Below are 19,451 nucleotides of genomic sequence, written 5' to 3'. Positions count from 1 at the left end.
AGGTAGCTCTTCCTGGATCTCAGGGTCCATAATCCAGTATTTAGACAACCTCCACACTCTTTCACCTACCACATGAGAGATCCGGATAGTAACCGATACCGGAGCATGATCCGAGATGCCTCTGGAAAGGATTTCTGCACCATGACTACTCTAATCTGAGGACAGCTATATCAGGATGTGATCAGTCTACAATTATGGACATCTTTAGGCTTGGTCTTCAGGCATACGCTTACAGTTATGACTCTACAAACAGCTTCATGGCTATTAGAGCTCTTGCCTGAAAATATTTGTTCATCTAGGGAGATGCTACTAGAATATAGACTGTAAGCCACAGGTCGGAAAGTGCTGGAAGAAACCTTTTCAAAGGAGAAACATGAAAGGCCCCATGGCCGATTTCTCCTTCTGAAATGGCTAGTTTAATGGCTATCAAGTAGCCCCATTTGTTCCAATTTTTTTTAATACACTGACCATGAGAAAGTATGCAGATAAGGACTTCTCACTTTGCCTTTTCTCTCCGCAAATTTTATTCCAGGTCGCAACTCAAAGTATTTAAGCCAGAAGGCGAGCATACCAGCCTGGCAACAAAACAGCATTTTCAGAAGGAGGTCAGCAATAGCAACCTTTAGATTTCTCATGAGAAACAGTGCCAATAGGCTTACTAGCACATGCCAAAAGGTTCTGGCACATATTAGCAGTGTTCAGTGCTGGCCCCAACCATCTGGTCTCCAGAATTTTATTTTTGGCCAATGAGGGAAAGGGGAGCAGAACCAACAATTGGCACTAAAAGGAATTTTTGAAAAATTGCCATATGCAGTAGCCATCCATCTTCAGGCAGCCAGACTGCATGTACATCTAAATGTATGTGCCTACATTGTAGCTGATCATTACCAGTTGGGTAATCACAGATCTAGTTTAACCACTTGCTGCCCGCTCACCTGTCAAATGATGGAGGGACGGTGCGGCTCTCGTTCTGGGTGGATGTCATATGACGGCGCACCCGAACAGCCGCTCCCACTGAAGAGGCTCTTTAACCATGTGATCAGCTGTGTCCAATCACAGCCGGTCACATGTAAATACAGGAAGTGCTGGTAATTGTCTCTCATCGCCTCACACTGACAAGAGTATGCTGCGAAGAGAGCCGATCAGCGGCATCTCCTTGCAGAGGAGAACAGGGCATGTAATCAGGGCACTGATCATCAGTGCCCTGATTACAGTAAAGCCCCAGAAATACCACCAATCAATGCCCATGAGTGCCACCAATCAATGACCATCAGTGACACAAATCAGTGCCCATTACTGGTGCCAGTCAGTGCTGCCTTTCAGTGCCTGTTCATCAATGCCTGTCCATCAGTGCCGCCTATCCATGCCGCCTATCACGACCACACAATTGTCATTCAAAGTGTGACAACGCTGAAAGCTTAAAAATGGCCTTAAAAATGAACCTCCCTAAGGTCACTGGTCTCCTGCCATCTTCCTCCGATGATGTCCTCCTCTTCTGGATCTTGAGAAAACCCCTCTGCAGCCTATACAATAAGTGTTCATGACAGGCAGCAACTGATGTGGACAACTGAAGAAGGGGGTGGATTGGCTCTTTTTTTTTTATTATTATTTTGTAATCAGTTAGAATGAGTCTTTAACCACTTGAGGTCTGGGCCATAGCTGAATGACGGCCACAGCGCGGACTTCAATTTCCAGGAGGCCGTCATGGGACATTCTCCCCTGTGCACGCGCACCCTGCAGGGCACGCGGTGCGCGCGCTGTGATCACCGAGTCACAGAGACTCGGGTGATCACACATCCGAGTAAGGGGCCGATCCCGGCCCCTTACCACGTGATCAGCTGTCAGCCAGTGACAGCTGATCACATGATCGTGATGAGGGCGTGAGGAGAGAAAAAAGCCGATCACCGGCTTATGTTAAAGGGACATCGGTCTCGAAGAGGAAGGAGGCACAATGCCTCATCTGTGCCTGCCAGTACCACCTGCCAGTGCCCAGCAGTGCCACCTATCAATGCCCACAAGTGGTGCCAATCAGTGCCACCTAGCAGTGCTGCCATCAGTGTAAGCAATCAGTGCCCATCACTGCCACCCATCAGTGCCCATCACTGCCATCCATCAGTGCCCATCACTGCCACCTCATCAGCATCCATCACTGCCACCTCATCAGCGTACATCAATGAAGGAGAAAAATTACCTGTTTGCAAAATTTTATAACAAAATATTAAAAAAAATATCAAACCTCTATTTGTGGGAAAAAAATGATAAAAATTTCATTTGAGTACAGTGTTGTATGACCGCACAATTGTGATTCAAAGTGCGACAGCGCTAAAAGCTGAAAATTGGTCTGGACAGGAGGGGGGTTTAAGTGCCCAGTAAGCAAGTGGTTAAAGTATAGGCAGTTTGGAATAGCGATTTCTGCGCACAATTCCAAATCACGGCAAAACGCACAATGCGCACAAACGTGGCGCCTTGTCAAGTGACAAACCATTAGAGAATCGTGGCAAATTGCAAGTGCAAAATTGCTCCTGGTTTAGGGCCAAAATTAGCTTCTTTGGAGCGAAAATGAATTGAATGGGCTGCCCTATGCATGACATGCGTTTCCACATGAGAATCGCGCTAACAAAATCATGAGCAGGAACACAAGTTCTCAAGACAAACCTTTCCTTTTTTTTTTTCTGTTCTGTACAGAGTGGAGAGGGATTAGGACACCTGGCAGGTTTTTATTACTGTCTGTGGCCCCTCGTTAGGGAATTTCACTCCTCTATTCATTCTGTTTACTATGATCACTTACAGTGTCCCCAAAGTGAAAATACACTTTAAAGAGGACCTTCAGTCATTTTTTTAACATTCCATCTATTAAATCTTCTGCCCTTGTTGTCGTTTTAACTTTGGATAGTAAAACATTTTTTTTTCTGCCAGTAAATATCTTATACAGCCCACTTCCTATTTATTGTCTGGAAAAAAGCCTAGGCTTATGACATCATGCACAGCTCTCTCTCTCTCTCTCTCACTCTCGTGAGAGTTTGCCAGGAAGGGAGGGGGGAGGGGTGAGTCACAAGAGGGCCAATGAGAGCTGCAGAGCTGGAGGTGTGCCTCTCTGTGAAAATCCAGAATGTGAACAGGCAGCAGCTTCAGCTGCCCACAGTTAAAATGGATGCATCCTGATTCAGTGGAGGGAGATTTCTGCAGCATATTTGGCAAGTACAAAATCACAATATATATAAAATAATATGCAAAGTGGTTGGAGGGAAGCTTCAGAATGGCAAATATGTTTTATTACAAATTATGTAAGCAGACTGCAGTTCCTCTTTAAGGCAAGAGCACGTAGATAACAACCGTTTCCTATGTGCCCTGTTCATACTATACAGTATATGCATGGTGGTGTGCGCTGTGTAAAACATGCAGGATGTCTACATTTTTACAGTGTGTGACAACATGCAGCACTGCATAGAGGTGAATGAAGTGACATTTTATTACAACATGCGCTGTAACATCCAAGTGGTTACATGTGAATCGAGCATCTGACCAGCTCACGATGCAGACGGTTTGCTTCCAGGGATGGCATTTCTGACTGCAAACAAACTGGCTTCAACTAAGTGGCCAGTTTGCATGTGGCCTTAGCCCAGAGTTCTGCTGTGTCCACAGGTGGCATTTAGTGGCATCTGCAGTACAGCTGCCTGTAGCCACCCATATAAATGTAGCCCTAAAAAGTGCCTTGAGCAATACAAGCCTATAAAGTATGACGGAGCCAGGTTCCATCTCATTCATTATTTAATGGGTCACTGATACAAAAGTGATGTTCCAGCCGATAGATGGTTCTGGCACTCTGGTACCACGATCCTGAAGAGCAGAGCCATTGAACTGACAGGTGCAGTGCTACGGTATGTGATTCTGGCTTGTAACATTTTGTATTATTCCAGGTCTGGAAATGTCATGGTATAAATCTAGCTGTAAAAACTCAGCTAAGCAAAGCCTAAGGGGCACAGTTATATAGCAATTAATCTGACATTCACCTAACATTCACTACAGAATAATCTTCCAGGTCCACGTGATTTAAGTGACAGTGATTGATTCACAACCAGTGAATGCTTGGTGAAAGTCACATTGACTGCTTTATAAATTCCCCTTAGAGTGGTTCTAAAGGCACAAGGTTTTTTACCTGAATGCATTTTATGCATGAAGGTAAAATACCTTCTGTTTTCAGCGCCCCCCCCCCCCCCCCCCCAATCCTTACCTGAGCTCCATCTGATCCAGCAATGTTCACAATAGCCTTGATGTCCTGGGACTCTCCCTCCTCATTGGCTGAGACAGCAGCGGGGGTCCACTGGCTCCCACTGCTGTCAATCACAGCCAGTGAGCCAATGAGGACACAGTGGGGGCGGGGCCGAGTCACAGCTCTATGTGTCTTATGGACACATAGAACAGCAGCTCAGAAGCAAGCACGCAGCGGTGCTCCCAAGGAAACGGCTTGCTCTGGGGGCATTGCCAGAGGGGGGAGGAGACAGGAGCGCTGACGGGGGAGCCAAAAAGAGGAGGAGCGAAGCTGCTCAGTGCAAAACCACTGCACAGAGCAGGTAAGTATAACATGTTTGCAAAAACAAAGCTTTAGTATCACTTTAAGCCCGGGTTCACACTGCCCGCAACCTTGAAGTCAGACCCCATCATGACTTTGGCGTGACTTGCATGGGTTTTTTTTTAAACTGTGACAGAGAGTTGGGGGAGAAGATCCCTGGCTTGCGGTCACTAGAGGTGGCAGATCAGGGAGAGGCAGCAGTGGGAAAAATGGGTAGAACATTTAACGTGTTCCCAAAGGTGGACTTATCCTTTAAGGTAAAAAAAAACCCAGCCCCGTCTTATACTTACCTGAGCCCATTCTAGATCTACTGCTGAGCACAAGAGCAGCAGCTCTCTGCACTCTCCCTCCTTACAGGCTCAGAGACAGTAGCAGCAGCCACAAAGTCCCTTACCGGCATCTTCTCCCCACCTTCTTCTTAATGCCGTCACAATGGGCCGGTGTGTGATGATGTCACTTCCATGTATGCACTCATTCCAGCACTTTGGCGCTATGCCAATAAACTGAGCTGTGCATGTGCAGATCTGTATACATTGTACAGATAGTTGTGAATAGGCAGGTAAGTTTATTTTACTGCAAAAGAGACCCTGCAGGAGAACACACATGTACAGGGGTTTGAAATGGAGAAAGAGCTCACTCCTGTGATGGTGGGTGTGAGCAACAACAGCTGGAAGTGTCTTACTAATGCAGAAACAAGGCAGGACGGGATGACACCATCTCTGGGAGCTTTTCAACCAGTCTTCAGGAGATACACAAGTAGCCGACATACTGTTATTCAACTTTAGTCAAAGCTACACAATTCGTTTTTATCTACAGGAATCTCTTCAGATATTGTGTACAGCCCCTGCTACATTATTTTTGTGGATGTACAACCATAAAGGGATCCTTTTACTGGAATACAAATCACTCATTATCATCCCAGTCATGCCAGTCTTAGTCCGTAGGGTTCAATATTTAGTTGGCCCACCCTTTGCAGCTATAACAGCTTCAACTCTTCTGGGAAGGCTGTACACAAGGTTTAGGAGTGTATCTATGGGAATGTTTGACCATTCTTTCAGAAGCGCATTTGTGAGGTCAGGCACTGATGTTGGACGAGAAGGCCTGGAACGCAGTCTCTGCTCGAATTCATCCCAAAGGTTTTCTATTGGGTTGAGGTCAGGACTCTGTGATGGCCAGTCAAGATCCTCCACCCCAAACTCGCTCATCCATGTCTTTTTGGACTTTGCTTTGTGCACTGGTCCAAATCTTTTGGTGGAGGGGGGATTATGGTGTGGGGTTGTTTTTCAGGGGTTGGGGTTGGCCCCTTAGTTCCAGTGAAGGGAAATCTTAAGGTGTCAGCATACCAAGACATTTTGGACAATTTCATGCTCCCAACTTTGTAGGAACAGTTTGGGGATGGGCCCGTCCTGTTCCAACATGACTGAGCACCAGTGTACAAAGCAAGGTCCATAAAGACATGGATGAGCAAGTTTGGGGTGGAGGAATGTGACTGGCCTGCAACCTGACAGATCACCTTTGGGATGCATCAGAGGGCAGACTGCAATCCCGGCCTTCTCATCCACATCAGTGCCTGACCTCACAAATACACTTCTGGAAGTATGGTCAAACATTCCCATAGACACACTCCTAAACCTTGTGGACAGCCTTCCCATAAGAGCTGACGCTGTTATAGCTGCAAAGGGTGGGCCAACTCAATATTGAACCCTACTGACTAAGACTGGGATGTCATTAAAGTTCATGTGCGTGTAAAGGCAGGTGTCCCAATACTTTTGGTTATGTAGTGTGTATATACCAAATTAATACAGGCCATATAAATATGAAGAATACCATGGCATATGTCATTCACTAGTACACTATAAAGCATGAAGAGATGCAGTGCTGGGGATAAGAGCAGATAATCTAGCAGAACAGGTCAGATTTATGATGGAATCACAACGCATATAATACACTGGGAGGGACTATAGTGTGGGGACAATATAAAGAGAGATCAGAACATTGTATATGGTGGTGGATCTGTATGGAGGACAAAGTATGAAGTGCTCCAGTGTAGAGTATATGGAGGTGCAGCCCCCTATCTGTATATACTGCCCATATAGTAGTACATGGTATGGTAGTACAGAATACACACTGGGAAATGTATACAGAAGGGTATATAGTAGAGTCACAGAGAATATGGAAGATACATAAAGCAATACAGAATATATCATGTACAACACAGTAGAGCAGTGTGGAAATGCTATGTTACTGCAACACACATACTGAGTGTACAGCACAGTGTCTACAGGGGTACAGCACTATATATCCAGCAACTCAATAAAGAGAGTCTATAGTATACAGCACAGTGTATATACCAGAGCAGAGGTTGGCTAAGTGATGTTTAGTGTCAAAATACAGCAGATGTACAGCACAGTGTATACAGGGTGCAATAGATGTACAGCACAGTGTATATGGAGTGCAGTAGATGTACAGCACAGTGTATATGGAGTGCAGTAGATGTACAGCACAGTGTATATGGAGTGCAGTAGATGCACAGCACAGTGTATATGGAGTGCAGTAGATGCGCAGCACAGTGTATACAGGGTGCAGTAGATGCACAGCACAGTGTATACAGGGTGCAGTAGATGCACAGCACAGTGTATATGGAGTGCAGCAGATGTACAGCACAGTGTACATGGAGTGCAGTAGATGTACAGCACAGTGTATACAGGGTGCAATAGATGTACAGCACAGTGTATACGGAGTGCAGTAGATGTACAGCACAGTGTATATGGAGTGCAGTAGATGTACAGCACAGTGTATACAGGGTGCAGTAGATGCACAGCACAGTGTATACAGGGTGCAATAGATGTACAGCACAGTGTATATGGAGTGCAGTAGATGTACAGCACAGTGTATATGGAGTGCAGTAGATGTACAGCACAGTGTATATGGAGTGCAGTAGATGTACAGCACAGTGTATACAGGGTGCAGTAGATGCACAGCACAGTGTATACAGGGTGCAATAGATGTACAGCACAGTGTATATGGAGTGCAGTAGATGTACAGCACAGTGTATATGGAGTGCAGTAGATGTACAGCACAGTGTATATGGAGTGCAGTAGATGCACAGCACAGTGTATACAGGGTGCAGTAGATGCACAGCACAGTGTATACAGGGTGCAGTAGATGCACAGCACAGTGTATACGGAGTGCAGTAGATGTACAGCACAGTGTACACGGAGTGCAGTAGATGTATAGCACAGTGTATACAGGGTGCAGTAGATGCACAGCACAGTGTATACAGGGTGCAATAGATGTACAGCACAGTGTATACGGAGTGCAGTAGATGTACAGCACAGTGTATATGGAGTGCAGTAGATGTACAGCACAGTGTATATGGAGTGCAGTAGATGTACAGCACAGTGTATATGGAGTGCAGTAGATGTACAGCACAGTGTATATGGAGTGCAGTAGATGCACAGCACAGTGTATATGGAGTGCAGTAGATGCACAGCACAGTGTATATGGAGTGCAGCAGATGTACAGCACAGTGTATATGGAGTGCAGTAGATGCACAGCACGGTGTATACAGGGTGCAGTAGATGCACAGCACAGTGTATATGGAGTGCAGTAGATGCACAGCACAGTGTATATGGAGTGCAGTAGATGCACAGCACGGTGTATATGGAGTGCAGTAGATGCACAGCACGGTGTATACAGGGTGCAGTAGATGCACAGCACAGTGTATATGGAGTGCAGCAGATGTACAGCACAGTGTATATGGAGTGCAGTAGATGTACAGCACAGTGTATACAGGGTGCAGTAGATGCACAGCACAGTGTATACAGGGTGCAATAGATGTACAGCACAGTGTATACGGAGTGCAGTAGATGTACAGCACAGTGTATATGGAGTGCAGTAGATGTACAGCACAGTGTATACAGGGTGCAGTAGATGTACAGCACAGTGTATATGGTGTTCAGTAGATGCACAGCACAGTGTATACAGGGTGCAGTAGATGTACAGCACAGTGTATACGGAGTGCAGTAGATGTACAGCACAGTGTATACAGGGTGCAGTAGATGCACAGCACAGTGTATACAGGGTGCAATAGATGTACAGCACAGTGTATACGGAGTGCAGTAGATGTACAGCACAGTGTATACAGGGTGCAGTAGATGCACAGCACAGTGTATATGGAGTGCAGTAGATGTATAGCACAGTGTATACAGGGTGCAGTAGATGTACAGCACAGTGTATATGGAGTGCAGCAGATGTATAGCACAGTGTATATGGAGTGCAGTAGATGTACAGCACAGTGTATACAGGGTGCAATAGATGTACAGCACAGTGTATACAGGGTGCAGTAGATGCACAGCACAGTGTATACAGGGTGCAGTAGATGCACAGCACAGTGTATATGGAGTGCAGTAGATGTGGGTGCAGCAGATGTACAGCACAGTGTATATGGAGTGCAGCAGATGTACAGCACAGTGTATACAGGGTGCAGTAGATGCACAGCACAGTGTATATGGAGTGCAGTAGATGTATAACACAGTGTATACAGGGTGCAGCAGATGTACAGCCCCCTCCTCCTGTCAGTGAGCACTCACCGGTGGTGTTCCTCTTCTCCTCCCTGAGTTGGGGGAACAGGAAGTCACGGACCGGGATGAGGTCCTGGAAGCGGCAGAACTCCAGCAGGGTACAGGCCATTCTTCAGGCTCCTGTCACCCTCCAGCTGCCGAACTGCAAACCCGGAACTGCGTCATCCTGGTGAGTTGTCAGAGAGAGCGGAGGAAGGTGCTGCGCATGCGCCTTCCCCAAACCTGCATCCCCGCTGCCCAGCCCGAGGCTTCCCTATTACCATGGCAATTGAAAAGGTCACATGATGACTGAGAGAGACCTCCTGTAACCATCTTTGTTCCTGGAGCCCAGTCTGCGTGCACTGCAATTTACTGGAGCTACTTACAATAGATTTGTGTCTATTCACTGATTTCTTTTTATTTTTGATCAGGATTACAGAATATCACAACAAAGTGATATCCATCCTTCTAGACTGTTCCTGGTACCCCAAATGTTCCTGAAAGTTGTTCTAGGAGGATGCCCACCATGCAAACGTATCTTTTTTGAAAATGTATGGTGTCAGATCCGTTCTTATGTCGTGTGAGAGGAAGAAAAGGTCACTGAAAGTCTTTAAATATATATTTTCCCAGCCTGAGCCCATTGGGCCTGATTTACTATTAGATTTGATTGTACGATGGGCGCGTTGATAGAAACATAGAAAAACTACAGCAGAAAAAAGACAGAGTAGTCCATCAAATCTGCCCGTTTTTTTTTCAATAACTTTTTAGCATGACTGTAGATCTATGTTTGTCCCAAGCATGTTTGAAGCCATTTAATGTTGACTGTCTCACTACCAGGGTTGCCAACCTCCCTCAGCATTTTTTACTGACTAAACATGGAAAATTTACTAACCATGCTCACCTCCTCTGCTGGTAGTTTATTTAACCGGTTGCGGACCAGCCGCCGCAGTTTTACTGCGGTAGGTTGGCTCCACTGCGTGAAATCACGTTAATATACGTGATCTCGCAAGGTCCGGATAGCAGGAGGCGCGCGCGACTCGATGTCCACGGGGATACCCGCGATCGTCTCACGGTGAGGAAGAACAGGGAGATGCTAATGTAAAGAAGCATTTCCCCATTCTGTCTAGTGACAGGACACTGATCACAGCTCCCTGTAATCGGGAGCGGTGATCAGTGTCGTGTCACACATAGCCCATCCCCACCACAGTTAGAATCACTCCCTAGGACACACCTAACCCCAGCGCCCCCTCCTGGTTAACCCCTTCACTGCCAGTCAAATTTACTCAGTAATCGGTGCATTTTTAATCGCATTGATTGCTGTATAAATGTGAATGGTCCCAAAATAGCGCCAAAAGTGTCCAATGTGTCCGCCATAATGTCGCAGTCATGATAAATATCGCTGATTGCCGCCATTACTAGTAAAAAAAATATTGTTAATAAGAATGCCATAAATCTATCCCCTATTTTGTAGACGCTATAACTATTGTGCAAACCAATCAATAAATGCTTATTGCGATTTTTTTTTACCAAAAATATGTAGAAGTATACGTATCGGCCTAAACTGAGAAAAAAAATGTTTTTTTATATATTTTTGGGGGATATTCATTCTAGCAAAAAGTAAAAAATATTGCTTTTTTTTCAAAATTGTCGCTCTTTTTTTGTTGTTTATAGCGCAAAAAATAAAAACCGCAGAGGCGATCAAATACCACTAAAAGAAAGCTCTATTTGTGGGGAAAAAAGGATGTCAATTTTGTTTGGGTACAACGTCGCACGACCGCACAATTGTCAGTTAAAGCGACGCAGTGCCAAAACGCAATAAATGCTCTGGTCAGAAAGGGGGTAAATTCTTCCGGGGCTGAAGTGGTTAAAGAATTAACTACCCTTTCTGTAAAATAATACTTTCTACGATTAGTTTTGAACTTTCCTCCAGTTAGTTTGAGGTCGCCGTGTTCTTGATTTTGAGTTCATATTGAAAATCCTTCTTTACTAAACCTTAGTCACCCCCTAGATATATTTGAGGCTGGGTTCAGACCTATATGAACTGGATGCGGGGAACTCGCATCCAATTGGCAATAGCAGGAGATTTTGACCGGCTTTCTGTGGAGTCGGTTCACATATCTCCGCTGCAGCTCCGGTGTGAATTTGTACAGGGGTCCTGTGCATCTTTTGGTCAGTTTCAGGTCCGAATTCAGCCCAAAATTCGGACTGTAATCAGACCTGAAACGGTGAACGGGGACACACAGGACCCCTGCTGTGAGCCGCATGCGGCGATAGTGTGAACCCAGCCTTAAGGTTTCATTCATGTCTCCCCTTTCCATTCTTTCCTCCAGACTGTACATATTAAAGCATAACTTTATCCATAATAACCTGATAAAAAATGATGTTCTTTAGCAGGGAATATACATTCCACATTAATAATTATGCTACCAAAATTAGTGTGAGCTGTAAATTGCCTGCATTGCTCCTGTTTCTTCTTGCAGTGAGCCGCCATTTTGCTGAAGCCCAGAGCCCTTGAAGAGCAGTAAATCACAAAGCGGAACTAAACCCATCAATTTAAAGGTTTCCAAAAACAGTTACATTCCTGGAATGCCGGGATTGCTAACTGTTACATTTGCTTATGTCCGCAACCAAACTCTCAAACCATCAAGTGGCTGGTGTCATAACTGACCACATGTGCAGCACCATGGCAGCTGAAGATCAAACAGAAGCATCTTCCTAGGCTGTGATAGGGTTTAATATCCGCTTCAACCCCTTCACAACTGCGCTATAGCCAAATGATGGTTACAGCACAGTCGCACATTTCTGGGAGGGCGTCTATTGATGTCCTCTCGTGATTGCGCTTCCCATGCGCCCCCTGCGGAGTGCATCGGAAGCGATTCCTCTAGACACAGCTGATCATAGATCGGGGTAAAAGGCCAATCACAGCGGCTCTTTACCATGTGACCAGCTGTGTCCAATCACAGCTGATCACACTGTAAACAGGATTTGCCGGTTATCGTCAGTCCTCTCTGTACGCTGACAGCATGTGAGGAGAGAAGAGCCGGTAACCGGCCAGTGTGAAAGGGGACATCTACACTGATAATCAGGGCACTGATCATCAGTGTCCAGATTATCAGTGCTGCCAGTGTCTATCAGTGATGCCTATCATTGCTGCCTATCAGTGCTTATCAGTGCCGCCTATCCATACACATCATTGCCGCCTATCAGTGCCACTTATCAGTCCTCATTAGTGCCACTTATTAGTCCTCAATAGTGCCGCTTATCAGTGCAGCCTAATCAGTGCCTCCTCATCAGTGTCCATCAGTGCAGCCTCATCAGTGCACATCGAGAAAAATTACCTATTTACATTATTTTATACCAGAAACTAAGAAAAACATTTTTTTTTTTAATATTTGGTCTTTTTTCGTTTGTTTAGCAAAAAAAGAAAAAAGAAAGCTCTATCTGTCTCAAAAAAAAAGATAAAAATTTAGTTTGGGTATAGTGTTGTATGACCGCGCAATTGTCATTCAAAGTGTGACAGCGGTGAAAGCTGAAAATTGGCCTGGGCAGAAAGGGGGAGAAAGTGGCCAGTAGGCAAGTGGTTAAGACTGCCAGCAGATTGGCCTCTACAAATTCGGCAGTGCCCAAAATTAGAGAGCAACTGAGCATGTGCAGAGCAGGGTGAGACAGTGTATTACTGGATTTTAACCTCTTGCTGACCAGCCGCCGCAGTTATACTGCGGCAGAATAGCTCGCCTGCGCAAATCGGTGGTCCCTTTAAAGCCCATAGTAGGCATGTGCGTCGCCCGCGGCACGTGGCTGAAGCCGATGTGCGTGGCCGGCGGCCGCCATATCTGCCGGCCACCCATGATCACTCCACAGAGAGCCAGAACAGGAATCCGTCAGTGTAAACAAACAGTTTCGCACGACTGCGCAATTGTCAGTTAAAGCCACGCAGTGCCATATCATAAAAAAAGGGCCTGGTCTTTAAGGGGGTAAAACCTTCCAAAGCTGAAGTGGTTAAACAGTATAGACTTATATTTCTAATGTTTTACATAGCTATACCTGTAGAAGGAGCCAGCCTGAAGTGATCTATCAGGACTTAATTTTCTGACTAAAGTTCCATTATAACCACTTGCCTACTGGGCACTTAAACCCGCCTCCTGCCCAGACCAATTTTCAGCTTTCTGCGCTCTCACACTTTGAATGACAAATACTCAGTCATGTAATACTGTACCCAAATTATTTTTTTGTCCTTTTTTTTCATACAAATAGAGCTTTCTTTTGGTGGTATTTGATCACCTCTGGGTTTTTATTTTTTGCGCTATAAATGAAAAAATACCGAAAATTTTGAAAAAAAAAACGCATTTTTCTTAGTTTCTGTGATAAAATTTTGCAAATGATTAATTTTTCTTCATAAATTTTGGCCACAATTTATACTGTTACATATCTTTGGTAAAAATAACCCAAATTAGTGGATATTATTTGATCTGCGTGAAAGTTAGAAAGTGTACAAACTGTGGTGTAAATCATAAAAAATTGATCACACCTGATATACTGGTGACCTATCTCATTTCTTGCAAACCGAACAAGCCAGGAAAGTACAAATACCCCCCAAATGACCCCTTTTTTTAAAGCAGACATTCCAAGGTATTTAGAAATATGCATGGTGAGTTTTTTAAAGTTGTCATTTTTTTCCACATTTCTTTGCAAAATGAAGATTTTTTTTCCACAAAATTGTCATTGTAATAGGTTATTTCTCTGACATGGCATGTGCATACCACAAATGACACCCCAAAATACATTCTGCTACTCCTCCTAAGTATGGCGATACCACATGTATGGGACTTTTTCACAGCTTAGCCACATAGAGAGGCCCAACATGCAGGGAGCACCATCAAGTGTTCTAGGAGCATAAATTACACATCTACCTTGTTGACTACCTGTTACACTTTCGTGTAATAGGTCCCTGGAGCATCAGGACAATGAAAATGCCCACAAAATTACCCTGTTTTGGAAAGCTAACACCCCAACATATAATCTATGAGGCATAATGAGACTTATGAACGGTTCATTTTTTCCAGAAGTTTTTGGAAAATGTGGAAAAAATTTTTTTTACACAAAGTTGTCCATTTTCAAGATATTTCCAACACATAGCATGTACATAGCAAAAATGACACCCCAAAATACATTCTGCTACTCTTCCTGAGTATGGCAATACCACATGTGTGAAACTTTTACACAGCCTGGCCACATACAGAGGTCCAACATTGAAATAGCACCTTCAGGCATTCTAAGAGGTATTTTATTTCTAAAAACCGGCAAACAAGTTTAAAAGTGATCACAAAAATGAAAACTGGGCAATGTGGAGGGCGATAAGCCAAAAAAACCCTACGTTTTTCGACCAATGGGTCTTCAACAGGGATATATGCCCCTGTCGAAGACCCATTGGTCGAAACGCGTAGGTTTTTTGGCTTATCGCTCTCCACATTGCCCAGCTTTTATTTTTGTGATCACTTTTAAACTTGTTTGCCGGTTTTTAGAAATAAAATACCTCTTTTGATCTACACCATGTGGAAGCATTTTTCTTTCTCCACATAATACTTTGCTGAGAGTGGCTCCGGAGTCCTGTTCATCCTACCATCCAGATCCAGTTCGATGCACCAAGGATTGGAGGTCCATTTGGAGGTTTTTCATTTCTTCTCCGAACTCCACCCTGGAGGTCCTGGACCCTGTTCAGTTCCACACTTCAGCCATTTGTGGCACCATGTCTGTATGACTCCATGTCGTTGACATTGGAGTCCACCAGTTTCGGTAAGGGCACACGCACTTCTCTAGTGTTGATGATGCAACATCTTTGATGTCCTCCATATCAGACAGTGTTTGGCTCTTTATCACTCCTCATTAGAAGATCAGCCTTTGTTGGACTATAACCTATACACCTTTTTGCATTGTTTAGATTTTCACATTTTTACAGGGTCCCTTGGTGTTTGGTTACCCATTTATAGAGTTTTGTACATTTACTTGACATTTTGTACATCTGATTTGTTTATCATTTTCATTCCCCTTTTTTTTCACTTATTTATTTGTGTTTATCAGTTAGCGCTGCAGCATTTATCACTTATCCCCTGGTTGGGAAGGACACTGGGGACAGTAATAAGTGGTGTCTCTTTTAACTCCTCCTCTGGAGCACACCCGGCATTTTTTATGACGTTTTTGGCCTGTTGGTCTGGGAGGGATTTTATTGGGAAAGTGGCAATCAGAGAGTCTGCTGATCACACTGGATCGAATGTTTTCTGGTGGGGCATTCAGGAATATAAGAGCAGTGATGATTCCTCCTGGTAGCTAATGAAGTGTTGGGGGCTTTCAGTGGAGTTGCGGTAGATTATATAGGTGTTGTATATGGCCAAATGGAGCAAATAAATTGATACTTTTTTATACCACTGGTATGTTCGTCATGTGGCAAGGTAGGGTTCGAGCATTTGGTCGTTGAAGTCGACACCCCCCATGAACATAATGTAATCGTGGAAACATGTTGGCTTTTGGATTGGGCCATTCCTCCTGGTGATCTCCACAAAGGTATTATTGTGGATCCAAGACAGCATGTAGACATCCCTTCTGTCCCTCCACTTCACAGCCAGAATTTCCTCATTCCGCAAACTCGCCGTCTCCCCTCTTCTTAACTTCTTGTTGACGAGCCTTTGAGGAAAGCCCTTCCAGTTCTTCCTTACGGTGCCACATGCTGGAGTGTTCTTCCTGTGAAGGTTGCGGAACAGGGGCAAACTCATATAGAAGTTGTCTACAAGCCTTTCTCCAGGAGTGGGTTTATGAGTTCCCAAACACCTTTCCCACTTGATCCCATGTAGTCTGGGCAATTAGGGGGATGCAGCTTGGTGTCCTTCCCTTCGTATACCATGAAGGCATATGTATACCCTGTGCCTCAGTCGCACAATTTATACAGCTTCACCCCATAGTGGGCCCTTTTGGTGGGAATAAATTGCTTGAAGCCCAGCCTGCCAGTACATTTGATAAGTGACTCATCCACGCATATGTGTTGGTCTGGGATAAACAACTGGGGGAAGATTTCAGAAAAATAATTTAGTAGTAGCCAAATTTTTTTAAAGCTTATCATAATTTGGGTAATTTTGGGGAGGGCACTGGGTATTATCATTATAGTGTAGGAACCTCATAATCATGAGATATCTGGTTCTGGGCATTACTGAGGAAAAGATGGGCATGTGGTAAATGGGGAGGGTTGACCAATATGAACATAATTAATTTTTTTTTGGTTATTCCCATACAGAATGTGAGGCCCAAAGAAATCTTAAACTCCTCCACTGTTAGGGCTCTCCACTTGCAGGGACAGGCATAATAGGACGTTGGGTTGCTTGCTATGGATTGTTGTACATACAGGTTGAACTGGGGTACAATTGATGCTAGCAGGCCCTCAGTAAAAATTAAGTGGAAAAAATCTATCAGGGAAAATTTTTCTGTGTCCACCTGGACTCCTGGCTGGGCAGTGAAAGGGGGAATGTTAGCTTCTCCTGAACTAGGAGGAAGTCACAAGGGGTTCTGAAGGAAATAGGGAAGGCTGGCATGGTGTTTTGCTTGCGTCTATCTAGCAAGGTTACTCTGTGGTATAAGCAAGGAAGCTGCGATTTCTGCAGTGTGTAAATGTGCTTTACTATACAAAGATGCTGTACATACAAAAACTATTACAATCTTACGAATAATAACAATACAAGACTGACAGATATCTATAACAAGCAAAAATGCCTATCAAATGAACAGCCTATGTCTAACAGTACAAATACACTTAAAAGTTACTTATCTTCTGTTACTGTATGTTCGTGATCTCCATTGGCAACGATGCTTCCTGGACACCAGGCAGTGTTCTTTTATCATGAGTGGCGGCTTCTGATCTTCAAAGCATGATGGTGTGTGTGTGTCCCTACTCACCCCCTTTTATGTGTCAGGCTGTTTGCCATAGCTACCAAATAACAGAAAACATGCCTGTTTACTGTAACTGTAGAAACAATGGACTGTTGAAAACTGCATCTAGGTACCCATTGTCTAATCAGGCCAACACCTGACAGTGATCTAACAGTCATTCTTTCAGTTTGAGAGCTGAAAGGACCTCAAACAACTAAATCTCTTTCTTTTGTACTGTATCAATAGAGACAATAGCCTGTTGAAAACTGTAACAATGCAATACAACAATGATATTTACCCCCATTGTATAAAACAGCATTTGTTTGAGAAATCTACTCAAGACAAAAACTGACAATATCTATATGACCAACCACTATTGTGTAATGTTATGTCCCATGTATTGTAAGTCTGATTAATTAAAAAAAAATCATATTGTAACAAACGCAACACATTCTGCCCTAGATTTTTTTTCTCAGACTACACACAAAATCTCTTCATTACTAAACTCATTCTAAACATTAATTTTCCTTGAATGCAACACCTCCCATTTCTGTCACTGAGAAGGTGTTTCAGTCTTTAACTAAAAAAGTTCATTAGAAAGTCCATTCCAAAGTTTTTTAGAAACAAGTCCAGGCTTGTAATACATCAAAGGCCTTGCTCTCCACAGCTCTTGCAATCTTCCGTCATTCTTTCCATCATGTAACCACTTTTCTCTGGTCTTCCTATGGATCAAATCGGAGACAGCCTGTGGAATGGAAAACAAAGCGGATTATCTGTTCCTTCTAATAATACATAAACATATAGATCCAGGCCCTTCAGCTAAAATCTCTCCTCTAAATGGCTTCTTGCCTGGATATCTGACTAACACTTTGCCCCCTGCCTGTACCCACTTCTGACCCTCCCAAAGAACATCGATAGGGAGGAGAGGAAATGTACTGATATTTCCCAGAAGATCACTGCTGTTTATTTTGGAAGGTTTGCTGTTATGTAGCCTCACTTTCCACTCTTGCTGGGAAGTATCCACTAACCAGTCAGAGTCCCAGCCACTGTCTTGAAGCTCATCTGTCAATGCAAATGTAACTTCAAACCTTCCTGCCAGATTCCCTCTCATTCCTAGATAGGCTTCAGCTTCAGATACGTCACTCTTGGTTTCTATGTCATGGGAAGCAGTAACATGGTATCTGTTAAGCCCTGTTCTTTCAGGAACCTTACATAAATACTGAACTCTGCACTCCAGCTGTGGAATCTGTGCCCCAGCCCCTACCATCCTCTCATATGGTGTGCTTTTGGCTATTGGCCTAGAATTCAACAACATGACTGCCTGTGTGAGGACCCGATCCCACCCCCTTAGTGTATGTGTGGGTGTAAGTTTGCGTATCTGGTCCTTCAATAGCCCGTTGTATCTTGCAATCAAACCAGCTGCCTGTGGATGGTATGGGATGTGGCACAACCACTACACTCCAGAATCTTTGGCCCACTGCTGTACTGTTGATCCGGTGAAGTGTGAGCCGTTATCACTTTGGACTTGTTTGGGACAACCATAAGCAACGACAAGTTTTTGGAGCAGTTGAAGCGTTGCGACTTGATCTGCACGTTTGCAAGGATGAACAAGCATAAGTCCTGAATAGGTGTCCACTGCAGTGCAACAATATCTCAGTGCATTGTTTCCGCGGGGCAGGGGACCGATGAAGTCAATCTGCCAGATCTCTGCAGGCCTCTCACCCCTCTTAATCGACCCGGTGGAGTACTTTTGCAATGGCCATTGTCGCACTTCTCCACACACTGTACAGTTCCCTATTACAGTCTTTATCATGTCCATGGATATAGGCAATCCTCTCTGCTGTGACCATTCATATGTTGCTTTCTTCCCCAAATGTCCAGATTGCTTGTGGGCCCAGTTGGCCAAGTTCATCAAGACAGGATCAATTGGCACAACTGCCTTCACTTTGGCGATTTCATCTGCAACTCTGTTATAGTTCTCAAAATCTGGGACTAGGGGCACATGTGCATTAACATGCCCCACTTTTATGGTGCGGGAGTGAGCTTCCTTCCAGATGTAGTCCAAGACTTCCTTGCCTCCCCACACCACCTTTCCATGAATCATCCATTTATTGGACTTCCACGTGGGCATCCAAGTTGTCAGTCCTTTAAAAACAGCACTGCTGTCAGTGTAGATAGTGACATGGGAAGAAGGATCCTCCTGAAGAGTCATCACCACCGCTTTCAACTCTGCATACTGACTGGACCCTCCAATTCTGGTCTTCTGCAGGACTGTGTCTGTACTTGGGTTGTAGGCTGCTGCTGTCCATTTACGTCCAGACGAGGTGACTATGGCTGAACCATCAGTGAACCACGCTGACTCCTTCATGTCTTCTGACAGAGACTCAAAGGGTGGAGCCTCTTGAATG

The 19,451-nt window shown here is 44.4% G+C and overlaps 1 protein-coding gene across 1 annotated transcript in view; it reads right to left on the bottom strand.

The window, feature by feature from the left end:
* RAB3GAP2 (RAB3 GTPase activating non-catalytic protein subunit 2) overlaps positions 1–9,368 on the bottom strand; it is a 111,211-nt gene extending 101,843 nt beyond the window's left edge. Inside the window, exon 1 of the mRNA XM_073628357.1 lies at positions 9,163–9,368. Within this exon, the coding sequence (XP_073484458.1) occupies positions 9,163–9,262 (100 nt within the window). The 5' untranslated portion in view covers positions 9,263–9,368. The remainder of the gene's footprint in view (positions 1–9,162) is intronic.
* Positions 9,369–19,451: the final 10,083 nt, after the last annotated feature.

The sequence above is a fragment of the Aquarana catesbeiana genome, linkage group LG04 (assembly GCF_042186555.1).
Source record: "Aquarana catesbeiana isolate 2022-GZ linkage group LG04, ASM4218655v1, whole genome shotgun sequence".
NCBI classification, from domain to species: domain Eukaryota; kingdom Metazoa; phylum Chordata; class Amphibia; order Anura; family Ranidae; genus Aquarana; species Aquarana catesbeiana.
Note: the sequence above shows the minus strand (reverse complement) of the source record. Positions and strands in the feature narration are given on the sequence as shown.